This window comes from Biomphalaria glabrata, chromosome 3, assembly GCF_947242115.1.
Source record: "Biomphalaria glabrata chromosome 3, xgBioGlab47.1, whole genome shotgun sequence".
NCBI classification, from domain to species: Eukaryota; Metazoa; Mollusca; class Gastropoda; family Planorbidae; genus Biomphalaria; species Biomphalaria glabrata.
Window position 1 is genome coordinate 21,631,851 of NC_074713.1, and position 20,904 is coordinate 21,652,754.

The 20,904-nt window shown below is 42.4% G+C and overlaps 1 protein-coding gene across 1 annotated transcript in view; it reads left to right on the plus strand.

Moving 5' to 3' along the window:
* The window catches only part of LOC106056831 (uncharacterized), a 143,482-nt gene that overhangs the window by 98,045 nt on the left and 24,533 nt on the right, over window positions 1-20,904 (plus strand). Inside the window, exons 14-15 of the mRNA XM_056023960.1 lie at window positions 2,043-2,211; window positions 4,276-4,426. Of these exons, the coding sequence (XP_055879935.1) occupies window positions 2,043-2,211; window positions 4,276-4,426 (320 nt within the window). The remainder of the gene's footprint in view (window positions 1-2,042; window positions 2,212-4,275; window positions 4,427-20,904) is intronic.

A 20,904-nucleotide genomic window follows, 5' to 3' on the forward strand; every position in this document is an offset into this window, starting at 1 on the left:
TAGTCACGCTAATCTCACTTACACCAATTCTCTAACACTAGTCACGCTAAAACATTACACTCTTCCCTTCAACCTTTCAGCTTAATACTACATAAATATATCAAAATCTAGAAACATCCTTTTAGTTCTGTTAATGTGCCTCCCCCCATTGTTTTTCCAAACTCCCTCCCCCAGACACACTAGCAAGTGCCACCCCTGTCGTGGATGAAATAAAGTCTAATATCCTCCTGGTCAACAACCGCGGGGTGCCATGCATCCCTGTGTTTATAGGTTCAGCTGTTGGCGTGCAGGCCCCATGAGGGATGCAGGTTGTACAAGGGACCTCACTCTGTTTGGTTTGCACAGCGTTGTTCCGGTATACTTACACCTAGGCAGGAGGGTTCTAGCTTACACAGGAAAGGGCAAGAAACAAAGTCACGTGGTGGGTTTTTTTTGCAACGAAAATATTGTTGTTGTTTTTTAATATAAAATTAAAATTGGTTATTTATTTACTTTTTTTATGAGACATCACCTTGCAAACGCCAGAAAAAATAGGGACAAAATTTTTAAAGTAATATATAGATAGAAATATACATATGGGAGAAGTATTTAGTTCTTTAGTTTATCGTCTATGTTATAGTACACTTCTCATTTGTATCGCCGCTATCGTCTTGTCGTCAAAGTCAAACTTAGATATTTCCATATATGAGAGATAAATATAATTATCTAGCTATTTGAAATGTTTCTGGTGTTCGGAATTGCGCTGATCAGGTCCGTGTGAAAGGTGTACGAGGTATAATCATTGTGTACTTTCGAGCACTGTCACATCAAATGTCTAAGCTACACTTCTTGTAACACAAACTCACGTTTTATTATTTTATTCATCCTTCCTTTTATTTAGTTAGAAAATACGAAAAACATGCATATATGTAACCCTGCCGGACCAAGTAAAACAAAGGACGTTTGGGCCACGAGGCCTTCATCAGCTACAAAACAAACAAAAAATAGAAAACAATTAACACAAAATAGTCTTAAGTGAACTTATCTGTCCAATGTTGTTCTCTATCGAGGCAGAAAGACATGATCTACGCTGGTGTAAAAGCGCGGGAAAACGGAAGGGGGCGGAGATGTCAGGCAAAGATGAATGGGAAAAGGGGGTGCCGTAGTGTTAGTGCCCATCGCGTATTAAATAAAAGTATGCTGGTTGTTGATCCCGTTAGGTTGGAGGGTGCCTGACATGTAATTAAGTTTGATCTGCAGACTGGTGTTTTTGTCGTTTGCCTTTGCCAAGATGACAATGACTTCACTGAAAAAGCCACTGAAATGATAGAGTTTTTCTGGCGTCGTGGCTACCCTCAAGCTATTTTAGACAAAGCCTTATCGCGAGTGGAGAATCTTAAAAGAGAACAAGCTTTCAAGAAAAAAAACGACATCTAGCAATGATGAGAGGCCCAAATTGATATTAACCTACCACCCTCACAATGTGAAAGCAAAAAACATCTTTCTCAAAAACCTGAACATTCTCCTAGCCGATGAACATACTCTCGACTCTGCTCCAATAAATTATTTTGTTTAAAAGCAACAAGGGAATACTTCAGTATTCACATATATGGCTATATATGTATTGGGTTTAGTCCCCTTAAATAATTGTTAACGCCATTTCTCCCTCATGCTTTCTCCGATTAAGTTATTACTTTAAAGAATTATTTATTGTACCTAACAAAACATGAATCAATAAGATTCTCAATTAGTCAATTAATTATTGGTAATTAAATTTTTGTTTGACATCGAATAAGGGAAATTACTTCTACATTATTGATAGATATAGTTTTAAGGACGGAGTTCTTTCCTTTAGATAAAATTTGTTATGTTTTTTTTTTAAAAGGAGTTTTTATATTTTGCTTGTTGAAGCAGTGTAGTTTGACACTAATTTGTAGTTGTGTCAATTTTTCACTTCCGCCAATCGGTTGATGACGTAATTCAGTTTGTCTGATATTTTATTATTCTGAACGTTGCTACCCAGAATGCATTTAACGCCATGTATTTGTTGTGTCTGTTCACAGAGGGCGCTCCTATATCCTACAAGGAGGACCTCGTGGCTGAGATCCATCTCATGAAGCGGATAGGCAACCACCCGAATATTGTCTGCTTGATTGGCGCATGCACCTTGACCGAGCCCATCGCCCTGGTCATGGAGTATGTGCCTTACGGAAATTTGCAAAATTTTTTGAAGTAAGTGGATTAGCATCTGGTCAGTATCTGTTATGGTATCCTTGAAAAACTCTGTCTGTATGGCTGGGTCTAAAAAGTGTGGCTGTAATGTATGTTTGTAAAGTGTGGCTGTACAGTAGGTCTGAAAAGTACTGTTGTAAAGTAGGTCTGAAAAGTATTCCTGAAAAGTATAGCTGTAAAATATAGCTGTGGTGAATGGCTGAAAAGTATGGATGTAAAGTTTGGATGTAAAGTTTAGCTGTAAAGTATGCCTGAAAAGTTCTATTGTAAATTATAGCTAGGCAGTGACCACGTGACTGCCTTAACTTTTCCACAACTCTCTGATTCTTCTCGAAACGTTCAGTTTCAACGGCTATTTGGATCAAACACAAATCCCCATTGGTCATACCATTCTCTTCCTTACCCCCCCCCCCCACCTTATCCAATCTGACCCAAACCATTAGCGCCAAACAGAAGCTCCATAAGCTGGATTTTAATGAGCCAATTAACTCCTAGAGCGCCTCTCTCCCCCTCTCTCTTTCTCCCCTCTCTCTCTTTTTCTCTCTCTCTCTTTTTCTCCCCTCTCTCTCTTTTTCTCTCTCTCTCTTTCTCCCCTCTCTCTCTCTTTCTCTCTCTCGCTCTCTTTTTCTCTCACTCTCCCTCTCTTTCATCTGCTGCCACCGTTTTTTTTTTTTTTTTTTGGTTAGCCCCCCACCTGACTATTTGCAGACGCCACAATCCTGACGTCAGATGAAGACCAAGAAAGCGCTTATTTAAAACCTTTATAACAATCCCATGCATGCACGAGGGCTGACCTTTGACACTTCTGCATACCTTCATTGCATGCCAGTCTAGCGCGTTGGGTCCCAAACTGTTGCTCCCAAATAAGATGATTAAATATGTACTTTAGCGTCAACCTAAATCTTGATCACGTATCTCGTGATATCCGAACCATTCAAAGTTTCATTTGTCATGTATTTTTAGACACAATCTCAGGTCGTTCTCTAAGCCTACTTAGGACTTGACGACTTCCGGATCTTGACACTTCGGGGAATTCCTTGCTCTTAGTTTGGCTAAAAATAGACATGTACTTCGTTCAGTTCTTTGAAAAGGAACCGTTTGAGTCTCTTGTGCCCTCACTCTGGAGTTGTTTTAATGAAAGCTATTGAAATGTTTGTAATATCTGTGTGTCTCTCTTCTGCTCGTTTTGTTCTTGTATAGTTCTAGTTGTTTTCTGAAGGAGGCCTTAGATAGACCTAAGTGATTCCTTCTTTTATTCACATTTTTGACATACATCAAATAAAAGCATATCAGTTTCTTTCGTAACGTGAGAATCACTGACTTTCTTGTATTGTTTCTCTTTTATTTGCTTTTTTTATTACCTTAGCCATGTTTTAAACAGCTGTTTTCTTATTTAATTTTTTTTTCTAAATCTACACTTCAATTAAACCTGTTCCTCAAACTGTTTGTCAAATAGCCTTTCAATTAATGATCTTGAGATATAAAATTTAATTATATTTTTATTTTACTGTAATGCATTGTCTATATTAATGATTCAATTAATTGAACACGCGTCAGGGTTAAAAGCATGTAGCTTCCTGAAGGTTAAGCTGACCTCTGTCGGCATAGATAAACAAAAGCGTTCCAGGCCAAATTTAAACAACGGTTAATGACTTTAATTTGGTGGGTAGAAATAGTTTTTATCGTAGTCGACTGCATGAGTTCACTTGTGTTCGTTGCTATGTGTCCGTTACCCTTTGTCCGTTGCCCTGTGTTCGTAGCCCCGTGTCTATTGCCCAGTGTTCATTGTCCTGTGTTGGTTACTCTGTGTCCACTGCCAAGTAACAATAGCATCGTGCCCATTGCCCTGTGGTCATTCCCTGAGTTTATTGCACCGTGTCCATTATCCAGTGTCTAATGTACTAGGTCTTTGCCCCTGTCCATTGCCCTGTGTCCATTTCCCTGTTTTATATTACCCTCTGTCCTCTGCCCTGCGTCGATTGCTCTGTGTCCGCTGTCCTGTGTCCATCGCCCTGTCCGGACACTGACCACGTTACATACATAATGTTGTTTTACTTTTTTCAGAAAATGTCGCTTGGAGGGAGATCTGCGTAAGAGATCAGATGGTACAAGTGAAATTACATACGCCATGGTCCAGGATTGTGGTGAGATAGAAAATGGGGTGGTCACTCCTGCAGACATGTTGTCTTTTGCCCGCCAGGTCTCCATGGCAATGGTAAGTACCGTGCTGTGTGTGTTTGCCTTTCTTACTCTTGTCTAAAAAAATATTCAGTCTCTACACAAACAAAGCAACAAAAAATCGCTTTGTTTTCTGGAGGTTTTACGGTTATTTCAGTCATATTACGAGCTAGCCCAGACCTCCTGCAGGGTTTGAACTCGTGACCATCCTGAATACCTCCGAATATCATGCCACACGACCAGGCGGCCGCAATTATATATTTTGCTTTTGAGTTACAAAACAATAACACCTTGATTCAAATCCTGTTACGAAATTGGTCTCAACTAACCGAGGGAATTTAGAGGGACATAACTGCTAACATTTAAGGAATGTAAAGGAATTTAATGAATTCAAGCTAGTGTTAAAGGGATAGTCAGAAATTTGTGCGTTTTGGGAAACATCTTTTTTTAGCTGTACAAGTGTACAAAGTCTGCTGTGGCTTTGCTTGGAGCTTATCAACTAAGCCTGCTTATTCTTCATTCATTAAGAGAGCAATTTGTTAAAAGATTTTTTTCGTGGAAAGCAAAACAACAGAAAAAGTTTGTGTATATTGGAAGAATATTCTCGCAATGAGGCAACGTTTTTTTTTCGGCTCCCTCTCTCCCCTACCCTCTTTTTGAGTTTTACGTCATTAGGTAAAAAAAAAGAATTGAAGCGATTTAGCTTAGATGGGGGTTTAAAAACAATGGCCGAAGGTGGGTTCCATAGCATACATCGTATCAACGTACAGGTGGGCGCTTTGGTCTATCATCGGCGTGTCCACGGCCAGAGTCTAGCAGCCCAGCTGGCGCTTAATGTCAGGTAAATAGCGGCTCACAAAATCAAAGATTGGTTGGGTGAGGGGTGCTATTCCCCCCAGCACCTACATCTTTTCACACCCCTCTCCCCTCCCAGCACTATTTATTGACGGAAACGTTGGTACCATTCTATTACAAAGAAAACGCTTGGCCCCCCTCCCCCTTCTCTTTTTCCAATCTTGTGGTACGTTATTTTCCAACCCCCTTTTGTCTTGGCCAGTCAACACTCTTTCCTTTTCATTACGTTCCAACGCGTTAAGGTCATGTCAATAGCGCCCTTGGTGACCGCCCGGAGACAAACACCTTGTTGATGTCTAGTTCCATGGATTGTTACACTTGGAAAAGACTTCATCTCTTGTACAATCTACAGACTCGCTTTCAATATCTGTCTCATGAATATTTCATGGGGGCTGCAATAAGAGCTACAGTTTTTGTTGGCTGGAAATTTCCTTTTATCTTAAAGGCCAATTTCATTGCCATGTTGTCATTGTAATTTTAATTGAAGTGTCAACATGTTTTATTTATTTTAAAAAGTTTGAAAATTGAATAGCATAGCTTTTCTGACAATATGTTATTATTATTATATTTGTTACTGGTGAATTTTAACTTGATGTAATTGTAATGACATCATGACATCAAAGAATAACGTTTTTTAAGTTTCAGAGTCTGTTTTTTTTTTTTTTTTTTTTTTTCGGAATTTTCAGTTTTGTTTCGCTTTGTTTTGTGAGACTTTTTAACCTTTACTGTTGTCTGCTCATTTGTGCACTCTTGTTTCATTGGTCGAAACAAGACACACAACTACGACTGTTTGTAAAGTCTTAAGTTTTCTGAACCATAAACAAACTTTCTTGAAATGGGGGGGGGGGCGGGTAGAAAGAAAACAAAAGTGCCAGGGGGGGGGGGGGAGGTGGGCGAATGATAGAGAAAAAAAAATGTTCTAAGAAATAAGACAAAATTCTGCTAGGGCTTTAAGTCCGTTCAAAGGACTCTAGTGATTATAACTTTACAACTTAAGAATAGTTCTTTTTGTCTTATTTGTGTGTGTGTGTGTGTTTATCCCCCTCCCTCACACATTTGCACACACAGACGCACACACTCAATGCAACAAAAGTATAAGCTTACGAATCAATCTTAACACACTATTTGGTCTATTTAAAGCTCTCACTGCAAACGTGAAGTGTTAAACAAGTGACTTCTTTTTTTTTAAACTTTGTTATTGAAGATCCATTGGATAATATTTTACCATTGAGCAACAAGTTGTTGTTTTTTTACCATATGACAGTAAACTTCAATAATCAATCATATTGATATATTTATTTTTGAAAAGTTTGAAAGACAATGTATCTCTCTAGCCTCGTCTGCATTCCCGCTCGGGTAGAATGTCATAGAACAGCGTCCTGGCTACATAGATCTAACTTTGTTCACATCAGATGTAGCACCAAGTGTTTGGTGAACTGTCAAGTTAGGGCACTGTCTTTGAGGCTGTACGTCTTACAGTTTCTTTTACGGCATTTCTTGGCCCTATGGGTTTATGTTAAATGACCTTGTATTCTTTGCTGGACACAATGCACATCCTTGGATACAAGACACATTCTGGACACAAGACACGTACTGGACACACAGCACATCCTGGATACAAGACACATGCTGGACACAAGACACATTCTGGATACAAGACACATGCTGGACACAAGACACATTCTGGATACAAGACATATGCTGGACACAAGACAGATGCTGGACACATGCTACATGCTGGACACAAGACACATGCTACATGCTGGACACAAGACACATGCTACATGCTGGACACAAGACACATGCTACATGCTGGACACAAGACACATGCTACATGTTGGACACAAGACACATGCTGGACACACAGCACATCCTGGATACATGACACATGCTGGACACAAGACACATGCTACATGCTGGACACAAGACACATGCTACATGTTGGACACAAGACACATGCTGGACACACAGCACATCCTGGATACATGACACATGCTGGACACAAGACACATGCTGGACACAAGACACATGCTGGACACAAGACACATGCTACATGTTGGACACAAGACACGTGCTGGACACAAGTCTCAATAATACACCCCAATTAAAAGTCATATTAAAAACAGAATACAATAATGTAATCAAACGGTTTCGGGTGCCCTCAACGAGTGACAGTTGGCCCGGAGGAATTCCAGCTACCCGTCGCCTCAGCGTGGCCCTCCGGTGGATACGTCTAGTGGGTGGATACTAGATAGGCTAAGAACGAGTAGCGAACCAGGCCCTTCCGGGCTTCCTTGGGTGAGCTTTTGTTTTTTTTTTCTCTCACTCGAGGTTGGGATAGAAAGAACGCCCGGAACCCAGTCCAAAAAGTCCGCCACGCCGTTCCACAAGGGGGCCGTCATCAGTGAACCCGTGGCTGGAGTGGCGGTCCCTGCACGGAACAGTGGCGGTTACAGTATAGGAATATGAGACAAGCTCCCCGCAGTTAGCGCTGTTCTCGGCCACTTATAGTGAGTGGACCCAGGACCGGGGACGGTGCGCTGTGTACACGGCACGGCCCGGTTTTCCCATTCAGTCAACCGATATGGCCGCCTACCGTTGGGTGCCCTCAGACAGGACAGGGGTGAAGAGCCACATGTCCAGGCCTGGTGGTTGGATAAAAGCCTTTCTAACCATCAACGGGATAATGGCGTCTTCGGCGCCGACGCCCTACTGGACTTCATTGAAGTCACAGTTGGCTGGATTCTACTCTCACACTCATGTCTGCACTCATGTCTGTGTGTGTGCGCACCTGCGTGCGCCCAATCAGAATCCTTTTTTTCAACATCACTCCCATCCCATAATTCAATTGGGAAGCAACTGCTGGATATCGTTTCAATGTAATGTCGTAATTGATTGAACGGTGCGGTGGGTGATCCTACGATAGATTACGACATTGCCCCCATCCCACTAACAAACACACAGGAAGGTTTGGTCCATTTTGTCCGTGACAGAGACCTTGCTTAAGTACTTTAATCAGGTAATAACACAGTGATGAAATAAAACAGTGTCTCTAATTCCAAAGATTAAAGATGAGTGAAGTCACATGACCACGCAAGCCCAGGTGCGACCTACATATTTAACCAAACCAAATGCTGACAAAGCAGTTGTCCGCCGCGGGGTCTATTTAACATTTCTTGTTGTCATCTGCGTCTTCAGCAAGGGCTCGTGTCTAAGGCTCTCAATTATGTGTCCCTTTGGCTTTCATAACCAGTTGTAAAAACAAGATTTGACATCTACTGTGGAGTGTTTCGTTTCTTAATACCCAAACTTAAAACACTAAACTGGAATGGTGGGTAGAATCAAACTTTGAAGGCGTAAAATGTTATTTTTAGCATCATTGACAGCACCTTTTATGTCATGTCTCAAAATATTGTTTTGCATTTAGTCAGTTCATGGTTTACATAAGGAAAAAAAAATCAAACGCATTGAAACTTTTTTTGTTTAAATGTTAACGTGTTCTACTGTAAGATCTAAGAAAAGTGCGATCTAAGAAATGGACGCTGTACTTCCGGTTCATTTCCTATCAGAATTTCGTCTTATTTCTCGGAAGATTTTTTTGTTCTTTCATTCGCCTACCCCCCCCCCCCCACCCCACCCGGGGGCACCTTTTTTTTTTCAAGTTCCTACCCCCCATTTCAAGAAAGTTTGTTTATTGTTCTGAAAACATACGACCTACAAACAGTCGTAGTTGTGCGTCTTGTTTCGAGAAATTAAACAAATATGCACAAGTTACCAGACGACAGTTGCAAAGGTTAAAAAGTCTCACAAAACAAAGCGAAACAAAACTGAAAATGAAGCACACAAAAAAGAAATGCTAAAGAATTTCACTTCAGAAATGATGAATCTTACATCCAGTAATGCGTGCAGCCTTAAGCAGCGTTCTGACAGGACGGAGCTACTGGTGTTTCTTTTGGCATCCTTGCCATCTTTTGTAAAATGTTTAGTAACCTTCACCCCCCCCGCCCCTCTCTTAAAGATCTTTGTCTTGCATTCCCCTGGCCCTCTCTTAAAGATCTTTGTCTTGTATTCCCCTGGCCCTCTCTTAAAGATCTTTGTCTTGCATTCCCCTGGCCCTCTCTTAAAGATCTTTGTCTTGCATTCCCCTGGCCCTCTCTTAAAGATCTTGTCTTGTATTCCCCTGGCCCTCTCTTAAAGATCTTTGTCTTGTATTCCCCTGGCCCTCTCTTAAAGATCTTTGTCTTGCATTCCCCTGGCCCTCTCTTAAAGATCTTTGTCTTGCATTCCCCTGGCCCTCTCTTAAAGATCTTGTCTTGTATTCCCCTGGCCCTCTCTTAAAGATCTTGTCTTGTATTCCCCTGGCCCTCTCTTAAAGATCTTTGTCTTGCATTCCCCTGGCCCTCTCTTAAAGATCTTTGTCTTGTATTCCCCTGGCCCTCTCTTAAAGATCTTTGTCTTGCATTCCCCTGGCCCTCTCTTAAAGATCTTTGTCTTGCATTCCCCTGGCCCTCTCTTAAAGATCTTGTCTTGTATTCCCCTGGCCCTCTCTTAAAGATCTTTGTCTTGCATTCCCCTGGCCCTCTCTTAAAGATCTTTGTCTTGCATTCCCCTGGCCCTCTCTTAAAGATCTTTGTCTTGCATTCCCCTGGCCCTCTCTTAAAGATCTTTGTCTTGCATTCCCCTGGCCCTCTCTTAAAGATCTTTGTCTTGCATTCCCCTGGCCCTCTCTTAAAGATCTTTGTCTTGCATTCCCCTGGCCCTCTCTTAAAGATCTTTGTCTTGCATTCCCCTGGCCCTCTCTTAAAGATCTTTGTCTTGCATTCCCCTGGCCCTCTCTTAAAGATCTTGTCTTGTATTCCCCTGGCCCTCTCTTAAAGATCTTTGTCTTGCATTCCCCTGGCCCTCTCTTAAAGATCTTTGTCTTGCATTCCCCTGGCCCTCTCTTAAAGATCTTTGTCTTGCATTCCCCTGGCCCTCTCTTAAAGATCTTTGTCTTGTATTCCCCTGGCCCTCTCTTAAAGATCTTTGTCTTGTATTCCCCTGGCCCTCTCTTAAAGATCTTTGTCTTGTATTCCCCTGGCCCTCTCTTAAAGATCTTTGTCTTGTATTCCCCTGGCCCTCTCTTAAAGATCTTTGTCTTGTATTCCCCTGGCCCTCTCTTAAAGATCTTTGTCTTGTATTCCCCTGGCCCTCTCTTAAAGATCTTTGTCTTGTATTCCCCTGGCCCTCTCTTAAAGATCTTTGTCTTGCATTCCCCTGGCCCTCTCTTAAAGATCTTGTCTTGTATTCCCCTGGCCCTCTCTTAAAGATCTTTGTCTTACATTCCCCTGGCCCTCTCTTAAAGATCTTTGTCTTGTATTCCCCTGGCCCTCTCTTAAAGATCTTTGTCTTGTATTCCCCTGGCCCTCTCTTAAAGATCTTTGTCTTGTATTCCCCTGGCCCTCTCTTAAAGATCTTTGTCTTGCATCCCCCTGGCCCTCTCTTAAAGATCTTTGTCTTGTATTCCCCTGGCCCTCTCTTAAAGATCTTTGTCTTGCATTCCCCTGGCCCTCTCTTAAAGATCTTGTCTTACATTCCCCTGGCCCTCTCTTAAAGATCTTTGTCTTGCCATCCCCTGGCCCTCTCTTAAAGATCTTGTCTTGCATTCCCCTGGCCCTCTCTTAAAGATCTTTGTCTTGCATTCCCCTGGCCCTCTCTTAAAGATCTTTGTCTTGTATTCCCCTGCCCCTCTCTTAAAGATCTTTGTCTTGCATTCCCCTGGCCCTCTCTTAAAGATCTTTGTCTTGCATTCCCCTGGCCCTCTCTTAAAGATCTTTGTCTTGCATTCCCCTGGCCCTCTCTTAAAGATCTTTGTCTTGCATTCCCCTGGCCCTCTCTTAAAGATCTTTGTCTTGTATTCCCCTGGCCCTCTCTTAAAGATCTTTGTCTTGCATTCCCCTGGCCCTCTCTTAAAGATCTTTGTCTTGCATTCCCCTGGCCCTCTCTTAAAGATCTTTGTCTTGCATTCCCCTGGCCCTCTCTTAAAGATCTTTGTCTTGCATTCCCCTGGCCCTCTCTTAAAGATCTTTGTCTTGCATTCCCCTGGCCCTCTCTTAAAGATCTTTGTCTTGCATTCCCCCGCCCCTCTCTTAAAGATCTTTGTCTTGTATTCCCCTGGCCCTCTCTTAAAGATCTTTGTCTTGCATTCCCCTGGCCCTCTCTTAAAGATCTTTGTCTTGTATTCCCCTGGCCCTCTCTTAAAGATCTTTGTCTTGCATTCCCCTGGCCCTCTCTTAAAGATCTTTGTCTTGCATTCCCCTGGCCCTCTCTTAAAGATCTTTGTCTTGCATTCCCCCGCCCCTCTCTTAAAGATCTTTGTCTTGCATTCCCCTGGCCCTCTCTTAAAGATCTTTGTCTTGCCATCCCCTGGCCCTCTCTTAAAGATCTTTGTCTTGCATTCCCCTGGCCCTCTCTTAAAGATCTTTGTCTTGTATTCCCCTGGCCCTCTCTTAAAGATCTTTGTCTTGCATTCCCCTGGCCCTCTCTTAAAGATCTTTGTCTTGCATTCCCCTGGCCCTCTCTTAAAGATCTTTGTCTTGCATTCCCCCGCCCCTCTCTTAAAGATCTTTGTCTTGCATTCCCCTGGCCCTCTCTTAAAGATCTTTGTCTTGCCATCCCCTGGCCCTCTCTTAAAGATCTTTGTCTTGCATTCCCCTGGCCCTCTCTTAAAGATCTTTGTCTTGTATTCCCCTGGCCCTCTCTTAAAGATCTTTGTCTTGCATTCCCCTGGCCCTCTCTTAAAGATCTTTGTCTTGCATTCCCCTGGCCCTCTCTTAAAGATCTTTGTCTTGCATTCCCCTGGCCCTCTCTTAAAGATCTTTGTCTTGCATTCCCCTGGCCCTCTCTTAAAGATCTTTGTCTTGCATTCCCCTGGCCCTCTCTTAAAGATCTTTGTCTTGCATTCCCCTGGCCCTCTCTTAAAGATCTTTGTCTTGCATTCCCCTGGCCCTCTCTTAAAGATCTTTGTCTTGCATTCCCCTGGCCCTCTCTTAAAGATCTTTGTCTTGCATTCCCCTGGCCCTCTCTTAAAGATCTTTGTCTTGCATTCCCCTGGCCCTCTCTTAAAGATCTTTGTCTTGTATTCCCCCGCCCCTCTCTTAAAGATCTTTGTCTTGCATTCCCCTGGCCCTCTCTTAAAGATCTTTGTCTTGCATTCCCCTGGCCCTCTCTTAAAGATCTTTGTCTTGCATTCCCCCGCCCCTCTCTTAAAGATCTTTGTCTTGCATTCCCCTGGCCCTCTCTTAAAGATCTTTGTCTTGCATTCCCCCGCCCCTCTCTTAAAGATCTTTGTCTTGCATTCCCCTGGCCCTCTCTTAAAGATCTTTGTCTTGCCATCCCCTGGCCCTCTCTTAAAGATCTTGTCTTGCATTCCCCTGGCCCTCTCTTAAAGATCTTTGTCTTGTATTCCCCTGGCCCTCTCTTAAAGATCTTTGTCTTGCATTCCCCTGGCCCTCTCTTAAAGATCTTTGTCTTGCATTCCCCTGGCCCTCTCTTAAAGATCTTTGTCTTGCATTCCCCCGCCCCTCTCTTAAAGATCTTTGTCTTGCCATCCCCTGGCCCTCTCTTAAAGATCTTTGTCTTGCATTCCCCTGGCCCTCTCTTAAAGATCTTTGTCTTGCATTCCCCTGGCCCTCTCTTAAAGATCTTTGTCTTGCATTCCCCTGGCCCTCTCTTAAAGATCTTTGTCTTGCATTCCCCTGGCCCTCTCTTAAAGATCTTTGTCTTGCATTCCCCTGGCCCTCTCTTAAAGATCTTTGTCTTGCATTCCCCTGGCCCTCTCTTAAAGATCTTTGTCTTGCATTCCCCTGGCCCTCTCTTAAAGATCTTTGTCTTGTATTCCCCCGCCCCTCTCTTAAAGATCTTTGTCTTGCATTCCCCTGGCCCTCTCTTAAAGATCTTTGTCTTGCATTCCCCTGGCCCTCTCTTAAAGATCTTTGTCTTGCATTCCCCCGCCCCTCTCTTAAAGATCTTTGTCTTGCATTCCCCTGGCCCTCTCTTAAAGATCTTTGTCTTGCATTCCCCCGCCCCTCTCTTAAAGATCTTTGTCTTGCATTCCCCTGGCCCTCTCTTAAAGATCTTTGTCTTGCCATCCCCTGGCCCTCTCTTAAAGATCTTGTCTTGCATTCCCCTGGCCCTCTCTTAAAGATCTTTGTCTTGCATTCCCCTGGCCCTCTCTTAAAGATCTTTGTCTTGCATTCCCCTGGCCCTCTCTTAAAGATCTTTGTCTTGCATTCCCCTGGCCCTCTCTTAAAGATCTTTGTCTTGCATTCCCCTGGCCCTCTCTTAAAGATCTTTGTCTTGCATTCCCCTGGCCCTCTCTTAAAGATCTTTGTCTTGCATTCCCCTGGCCCTCTCTTAAAGATCTTTGTCTTGCATTCCCCTGGCCCTCTCTTAAAGATCTTTGTCTTGTATTCCCCCGCCCCTCTCTTAAAGATCTTTGTCTTGCATTCCCCTGGCCCTCTCTTAAAGATCTTTGTCTTGCATTCCCCTGGCCCTCTCTTAAAGATCTTTGTCTTGCATTCCCCCGCCCCTCTCTTAAAGATCTTTGTCTTGCATTCCCCTGGCCCTCTCTTAAAGATCTTTGTCTTGCATTCCCCCGCCCCTCTCTTAAAGATCTTTGTCTTGCATTCCCCTGGCCCTCTCTTAAAGATCTTTGTCTTGCCATCCCCTGGCCCTCTCTTAAAGATCTTGTCTTGCATTCCCCTGGCCCTCTCTTAAAGATCTTTGTCTTGTATTCCCCTGGCCCTCTCTTAAAGATCTTTGTCTTGCATTCCCCTGGCCCTCCCTTAAAGATCTTTGTCTTGCATTCCCCTGGCCCTCTCTTAAAGATCTTTGTCTTGCATTCCCCTGGCCCTCTCTTAAAGATCTTTGTCTTGCATTCCCCTGGCCCTCTCTTAAAGATCTTTGTCTTGTATTCCCCTGGCCCTCTCTTAAAGATCTTTGTCTTGCATTCCCCTGGCCCTCTCTTAAAGATCTTGTCTTGTATTCCCCTGGCCCTCTCTTAAAGATCTTTGTCTTGCATTCCCCTGGCCCTCTCTTAAAGATCTTTGTCTTGCATTCCCCTGGCCCTCTCTTAAAGATCTTTGTCTTGCATTCCCCTGGCCCTCTCTTAAAGATCTTTGTCTTGCATTCCCCTGGCCCTCTCTTAAAGATCTTTGTCTTGCATTCCCCTGGCCCTCTCTTAAAGATCTTTGTCTTGTATTCCCCTGGCCCTCTCTTAAAGATCTTTGTCTTGCATTCCCCTGGCCCTCTCTTAAAGATCTTTGTCTTGTATTCCCCTGGCCCTCTCTTAAAGATCTTTGTCTTGCATTCCCCTGGCCCTCTCTTAAAGATCTTTGTCTTGCATTCCCCTGGCCCTCTCTTAAAGATCTTTGTCTTGTATTCCCCTGGCCCTCTCTTAAAGATCTTTGTCTTGCATTCCCCTGGCCCTCTCTTAAAGATCTTTGTCTTGCATTCCCCTGGCCCTCTCTTAAAGATCTTTGTCTTGTATTCCCCTGGCCCTCTCTTAAAGATCTTTGTCTTGTATTCCCCTGGCCCTCTCTTAAAGATCTTTGTCTTGCATTCCCCTGGCCCTCTCTTAAAGATCTTTGTCTTGTATTCCCCTGGCCCTCTCTTAAAGATCTTTGTCTTGCATTCCCCTGGCCCTCTCTTAAAGATCTTTGTCTTGTATTCCCCTGGCCCTCTCTTAAAGATCTTTGTCTTGCATTCCCCTGGCCCTCTCTTAAAGATCTTTGTCTTGTATTCCCCTGGCCCTCTCTTAAAGATCTTTGTCTTGCATTCCCCTGGCCCTCTCTTAAAGATCTTTGTCTTGCATTCCCCTGGCCCTCTCTTAAAGATCTTTGTCTTGCATTCCCCTGGCCCTCTCTTAAAGATCTTTGTCTTGTATTCCCCTGGCCCTCTCTTAAAGATCTTGTCTTGCATTCCCCTGGCCCTCTCTTAAAGATCTTTGTCTTGCATTCCCCTGGCCCTCTCCCTTCGCCAGTCAATCCTTCCATGTCGAAAACCTGAAAAAGGTCAAGAGTTCCTTCTGGCCAGAGGGTCGAGCAACGCTGTTGGACCCGTATACCTGTGTGTGTGTGTGTGTGTGAATGTGTGTGTGTGTGCGTGTGTGTTGGGTGTAGGTAAAGCCTCGGGGCAAGTGGAGAAAGAAAAACAACTAGGTACTCTCCTGTTTCAATACGTCATCCCCTCGCTTGCACCGACTACGTCATAACGCTTTCTTTCCTGACATACACACGGGCATCCATACACACACATACACCCATACACACCCATACACCCAGACACACACACCCATACACACAGAGTAGTGTGCGCGTCTAACAGTCCATCTACTTTAAATCGTTTTCCCTTTGCTCAACGAATTCAAGAAAAAAACAAAAAAAGTTTCTAAACTCAAAGGACATCTTCAAGGCCCGAAGTTGTTTAAAAGTCAAGAAAAAAAAGCATGTTAAAAAACATAGGTAGAAAAAAATGTTTTACTTTTTTGTTTATTTAAACATCTTTTTTTTTTTAGGTGGAAGGATGGAAGAGAGAAACTGGGGAGGGGGGAGCGGGGACGGGGGAGGGATGAGTGGAAGTGGTAAAGTGATAGTTTGCAAGATGCTGTCTGTAAGTGTATGTGGTATTCTGTTATTGTTCTTTAAAAAATCATTAGTGAAACTCCTTCTATGCCATCGCCAGGACCGAGGTACTTTAACAAAAAAATGGAAATCCCCTTTATGGGTGTCAACTACAAGTTTTTACAAATCTTAAAGAAGTTTCAAAGTGAAGACCTTGAAACAAGCACATAGATATTTGTATCTGAAAGTAAATACATTCTGTTAGTTATGTGACTTTGGTGTGCTAAGTTCTTTGTAATAGTGTTCAATCATTTAGCCATTAGGGTGGAATTGTCTTTATCACACTGGACTCGTTCTATGTATATATATATATATAATATAAACAACTCTCGCCAGCATTGTAGTCTATCAGTAACGTTTGATCAGAAATAGTTTCTAGTGTACGGTTTAATATCAACGTAGGGACCGAGACCAATCATTATGGAAGACCTGACAACTGACCTGCTATGTCACAACGGTGGTCTGGACGTGGCAATGAGCTATTGGTCTAAACCCTTATTCGACCTGCGGGCCTTGAACGGAAAGTTGCAAAAACGAAATGAAATCGACCTGAAACTATTTGATTACAAACTTACATTAATTAATGAGACATTGGAAGTTTATTTTTTTTTTTACGCGTCGGAAATGGCTTCATTTCTTTATTTCAAATGTAAGCAACATTGTAGCTAGCTCTTCAACCGACTCATTTTCTTGTGGGGTTTTTTTTTTGGTAAATATGCTCATAAATCCTCCAATCTTTAGGTGTAGTTTAACAATCTTGTATTCGCGGCTCAAACCAAGAATGCCGTCTTATTTGTTTCATTATGCCGTTATATATGTTATTGTTTTTTTAAACAGTCACACGTTCTTTAAAAATTACATATGTTGGCTTGTTCTCCTGTTCCACATAACAGTAAGGATCTGTTCACTACTACAGGTAAATTTACATTCAGAGTCCCACTTCATAAACGCACAATAGTGAAAGCTTATTAGTGAGGGTCCTGAAGTAGGAAAAGGTGTGTGTGTGGGGGGGGGGGGTCTACCCTTTCTGCTGACTTTACGGTGGGTCGGATAGAACCATGTTGCGGTCCGGATGTTTTTGGCCATCACTGGTCTAAACTATTGATCTAGACTCGCCCACACGTTGTGACGCTGCAGGGCAGTGTATAGGCCTTCTGTAATGAATGGTCTCACAGTGACACGGTTCGGTTAGTAAGTTGCGACATAGACTCTAGATACTTCCACCTCAACAGTAACCAGTAACGTGGCAACAAGCTGTTGGTCCCCACTGCCCACAGGTTGCGACGTCACAGGTTGAGGCCTACTATAATGATTGGTCTAGCATACATTGCAGTTACACTCCCCACCCCCAGCCACCACACATACATTTTCCTTCCGAATCAAAGCATTTAATCATTGGAATATCTATTGGTCGTAGCGCCTAGTTCCACTGAGTTTATCGAATGATTGGAAGTAGTTGTTATTACAATGGGATTTACCGAGTTCTGTTGAGTATTATCGATTAATATCAAGTACTATAGAAGGCGAGGAGGCGCGGTGGCTGAGCGGTAAAGCGCTTGACTTCTGAGCCGGAGGTCCCGGGTTCGAATCCTGGTGAAGACTAGGATTATGAATTTTTGGGATCTTTGGGCGCCTCTGAGTCCTCCCAACTTTAATGGGTACCTGACATTAGTTGGGGAAAGTAAAGGCGGTTGGTCGTTGTGCTGACCACATGACGCCCTCGTTAACCGTAGGCCACAAAAGAAGATGACCTTTAAGTCATCTGCCCTATAGACCACAAGGTCTGAAAGGGGAACTTTACTTTACTTTTACTATAGAAAGCGGCACATGATAATTTTCTCCTAAATACGTATACAGTTTATGATGGCGGACCATGCCTTTATTCGTTGATGCATGAAGAGGTCAAAGATAAATTTAGTCTTATTTTTTTAAATAACGCAGAGGTTTGTTTTGAATTGTAGTGAAGAAGTGGAGAAAGATGGCTGAGTGGTGAAGCGAACCAAGAAGTCCAGGGTTCGAATCCTGGTGAAGACTGTGATTTTTAATTTCGGGATCTTTGGGGTGCTTCTGAGTCCACCCCAGCTCTATTGGGTACCTGACGATTGGTCGTTGTGCTAGTCACACGACACCCTCATTAACCGTGGGCCACAGAAACAGCGCCATCATTAACCGAGAGCCATAGAAACAGATGGCCATTACATCATCTGCCCTAGAGATCGACCGTAAGGTCTGATAAGGGGACTTGAAATAATAAAATTCTACTACAAATAAAATAACTAAAAGATACAGAATATGAATTAAGAAAAATGCCAAAATTGTTGGCCGTATTTAAGACTTGAACTCCTTCCCTAAAGATCCAATGCTTCTAAAATTTAAAAAAAAAAAACTATTTACGATATTCTAATGAAACATTAATTAAAATAATCTGCAAGAATTTCTTCTTAAAGGCGTAAAGAAAAAAAAAAGCTAACAAGCTAACGAGCAAGTGATGTCATTATTTATTGATAGAATCTTCTCAGCACCAACTTTTCAACATTGTCTCTCAATGATTTCCATAGGGCTTGTTCTCCTGTTTTGTTCTATTCGTTACTGGGCTTTACACTCCAGTCCATAGGGCTTGTTCTCCTGTTTTGTTCTATTCGTTACTGGGCTTTACACTCCAGTCCAGCTGCCTTTCCGTTTCTATTAACACCAGCAGACCACGTGACGGTCTGCAGCAGGCTAGAACAAGTGTGCGCACTGATATGTTTCGGAACTCACAGAATGGCAATAATGGCATAAACATAGCTCCGGAAATCGGAGACATTGGCGGACATTATGTTGCCAACTTCCGTGTTGAGTTATCCCTGTAAGAAAACAAAAAGTTGCTTATCTAAAAAAAATATGATTGATTCATTGCAGAGGTAGAGGGGAGCACCCTTTTATTTTACTACCCCCCCCCCCCAGATACTTCTTTCCCGTACTCTTCTGAATGAGGTATATGTACGTATGTACAAAGTTTGCTAGGAATAAAAAGAAAATATACGGAAAACACACATTGGGAATGAATGAGACCGTTTAAATTCTTCTAGCCATAAGTTTCTCAAATAGTGGTACGCCTATCTGTAGGCTACACTTCTGTACTAGAAGAGAAATGTACGCGAGCATTGCTCTTCTGGTGAACAAATAGCTTGCTTTTATTGAGTACTAGCGATTTTTACCCGGGTTCACTCGGGTGATGTTGTTTTTTTGTAATTTTGAGTATCTTCATTATGAAAGGCATCTATGCTGGTTTACATCGATTCGTTTCCTCATCACGTTTTGTCACGTTTTGTTCTCCCACGTTCCATTCTCGGATTAAGTTGCAATTTTACATTATTATTCAAAGTTGAGGACAAGACACGAATCAATTTAAACAATTAATAATTAGTTAATCAATAAGTAGTAATTAATTAAATTTTGTATTACATAGCAGAAAGGGAGTTAAAACCTGCCATCTGTTTAAAACATTTTTAGATTTTTGTCATATTAGCTCTTGTGTTTATGTTTGTAATGTTATCACAGCGCCTTGAGCCTACATTTTGTTTGTTAACAGCGCTTTATAAATTAAATTATTATTATTTTGAGATAAATGGCAGTAGTAAGCGGTACTTTCCTTTAAATAAGCTTTGATTTTTTTTTAGAAAAAAATTATTCTTGTTTTCTTTTTGCTTGTTTTCACTTGTGTTTCTCCATACATCTACATAGAGGTTTTAAATCTGTTTGAAATCTGTGTTTATTTGTTTATCAAAGCTCCATTTCATTTTGTTGAAAAAGAAGTTTGTTCAAGTTGATATCAAGTTGTACATGAAGAATGTAATACGCTTACATTAGTTGTACTGGATGTTTGGAGCTACAGACCAACTGTCGAGTATCAACACAAACATTGACAGTGAAATGTCTAAATGAGAGTTTAAATGTGATAGTGTCACATCTTTTTATAATCTAATTTAGTATGTCTTGGCATATGTGTCGTGGTGTGTCACATGTGTGCATGTGTCTTGGCGTGTCACGTGTGTGTGTGTGTGTGTCTGTATACTTATAGTGTAGATATTGCGAATACAAAGCTGTTGGTTCGCTTGTCTCTGTTTCTTTAGTTCTCTAGTGCCTTGGTTCGCTTGTCTCTGTTTCTTTAGTTCTCTAGTGCCTTGGTTCGCTTGTCTCTGTTTCTTTAGTTCTCTAGTGCCTTGGTTCGCTTGTCTCTGTTTCTTTAGTTCTCTAGTGCCTTGGTTCGCTTGTCTCTGTTTCTTTAGTTCTCTTGTGCCTTGGCTCGCTTGTCTCTGTTTCTTTAGTTCTCTAGTGCCTTGGTTCGCTTGTCTCTGTTTCTTTAGTTCTCTTGTGCCTTGGTTCGCTTGTCTCTGTTTCTTTAGTTCTCTAGTGCCTTGGTTCGCTTGTCTCTGTTTCTTTAGTTCTCTAGTGCCTTGGTTCGCTTGTCTCTGTTTCTTTAGTTCTCTAGTGCCTTGGTTCGCTTGTCTCTGTTTCTTTAGTTCTCTAGTGCCTTGGTTCGCTTGTCTCTGTTTCTTTAGTTCTCTAGTGCCTTGGTTCGCTTGTCTCTGTTTCTTTAGTTCTCTAGTGCCTTGGTTCGCTTGTCTCTGTTTCTTTAGTTCTCTAGTGCCTTGGTTCGCTTGTCTCTGTTTCTTTAGTTCTCTAGTGCCTTGCTTTGTTTATTCCCAATCTAGCACGGAAACCTCGCCTAGGTAAACTTCAATAAACTCTGGGTGACGATTGGCTGCCAACGCACACGTGACGCACACCGCGAGCAGACGCATACTTTATACAAAACATTGCTACATTTGTTTGTGTGAGTGCGCCCTCGCATGTGTGTGTGTTTTTACACACATACTTTTTTTTTGTTCAATTGGCGAATCTTGCAGCCATCTGACAGACAGGATCCTCTGACACCTCTAGTTGGACAAGTGTTCGTGGCTTGTCTTATTACGTCGTTAGGCGGAGGCAGGTAGAGTTGGCATTATTTGCTGAG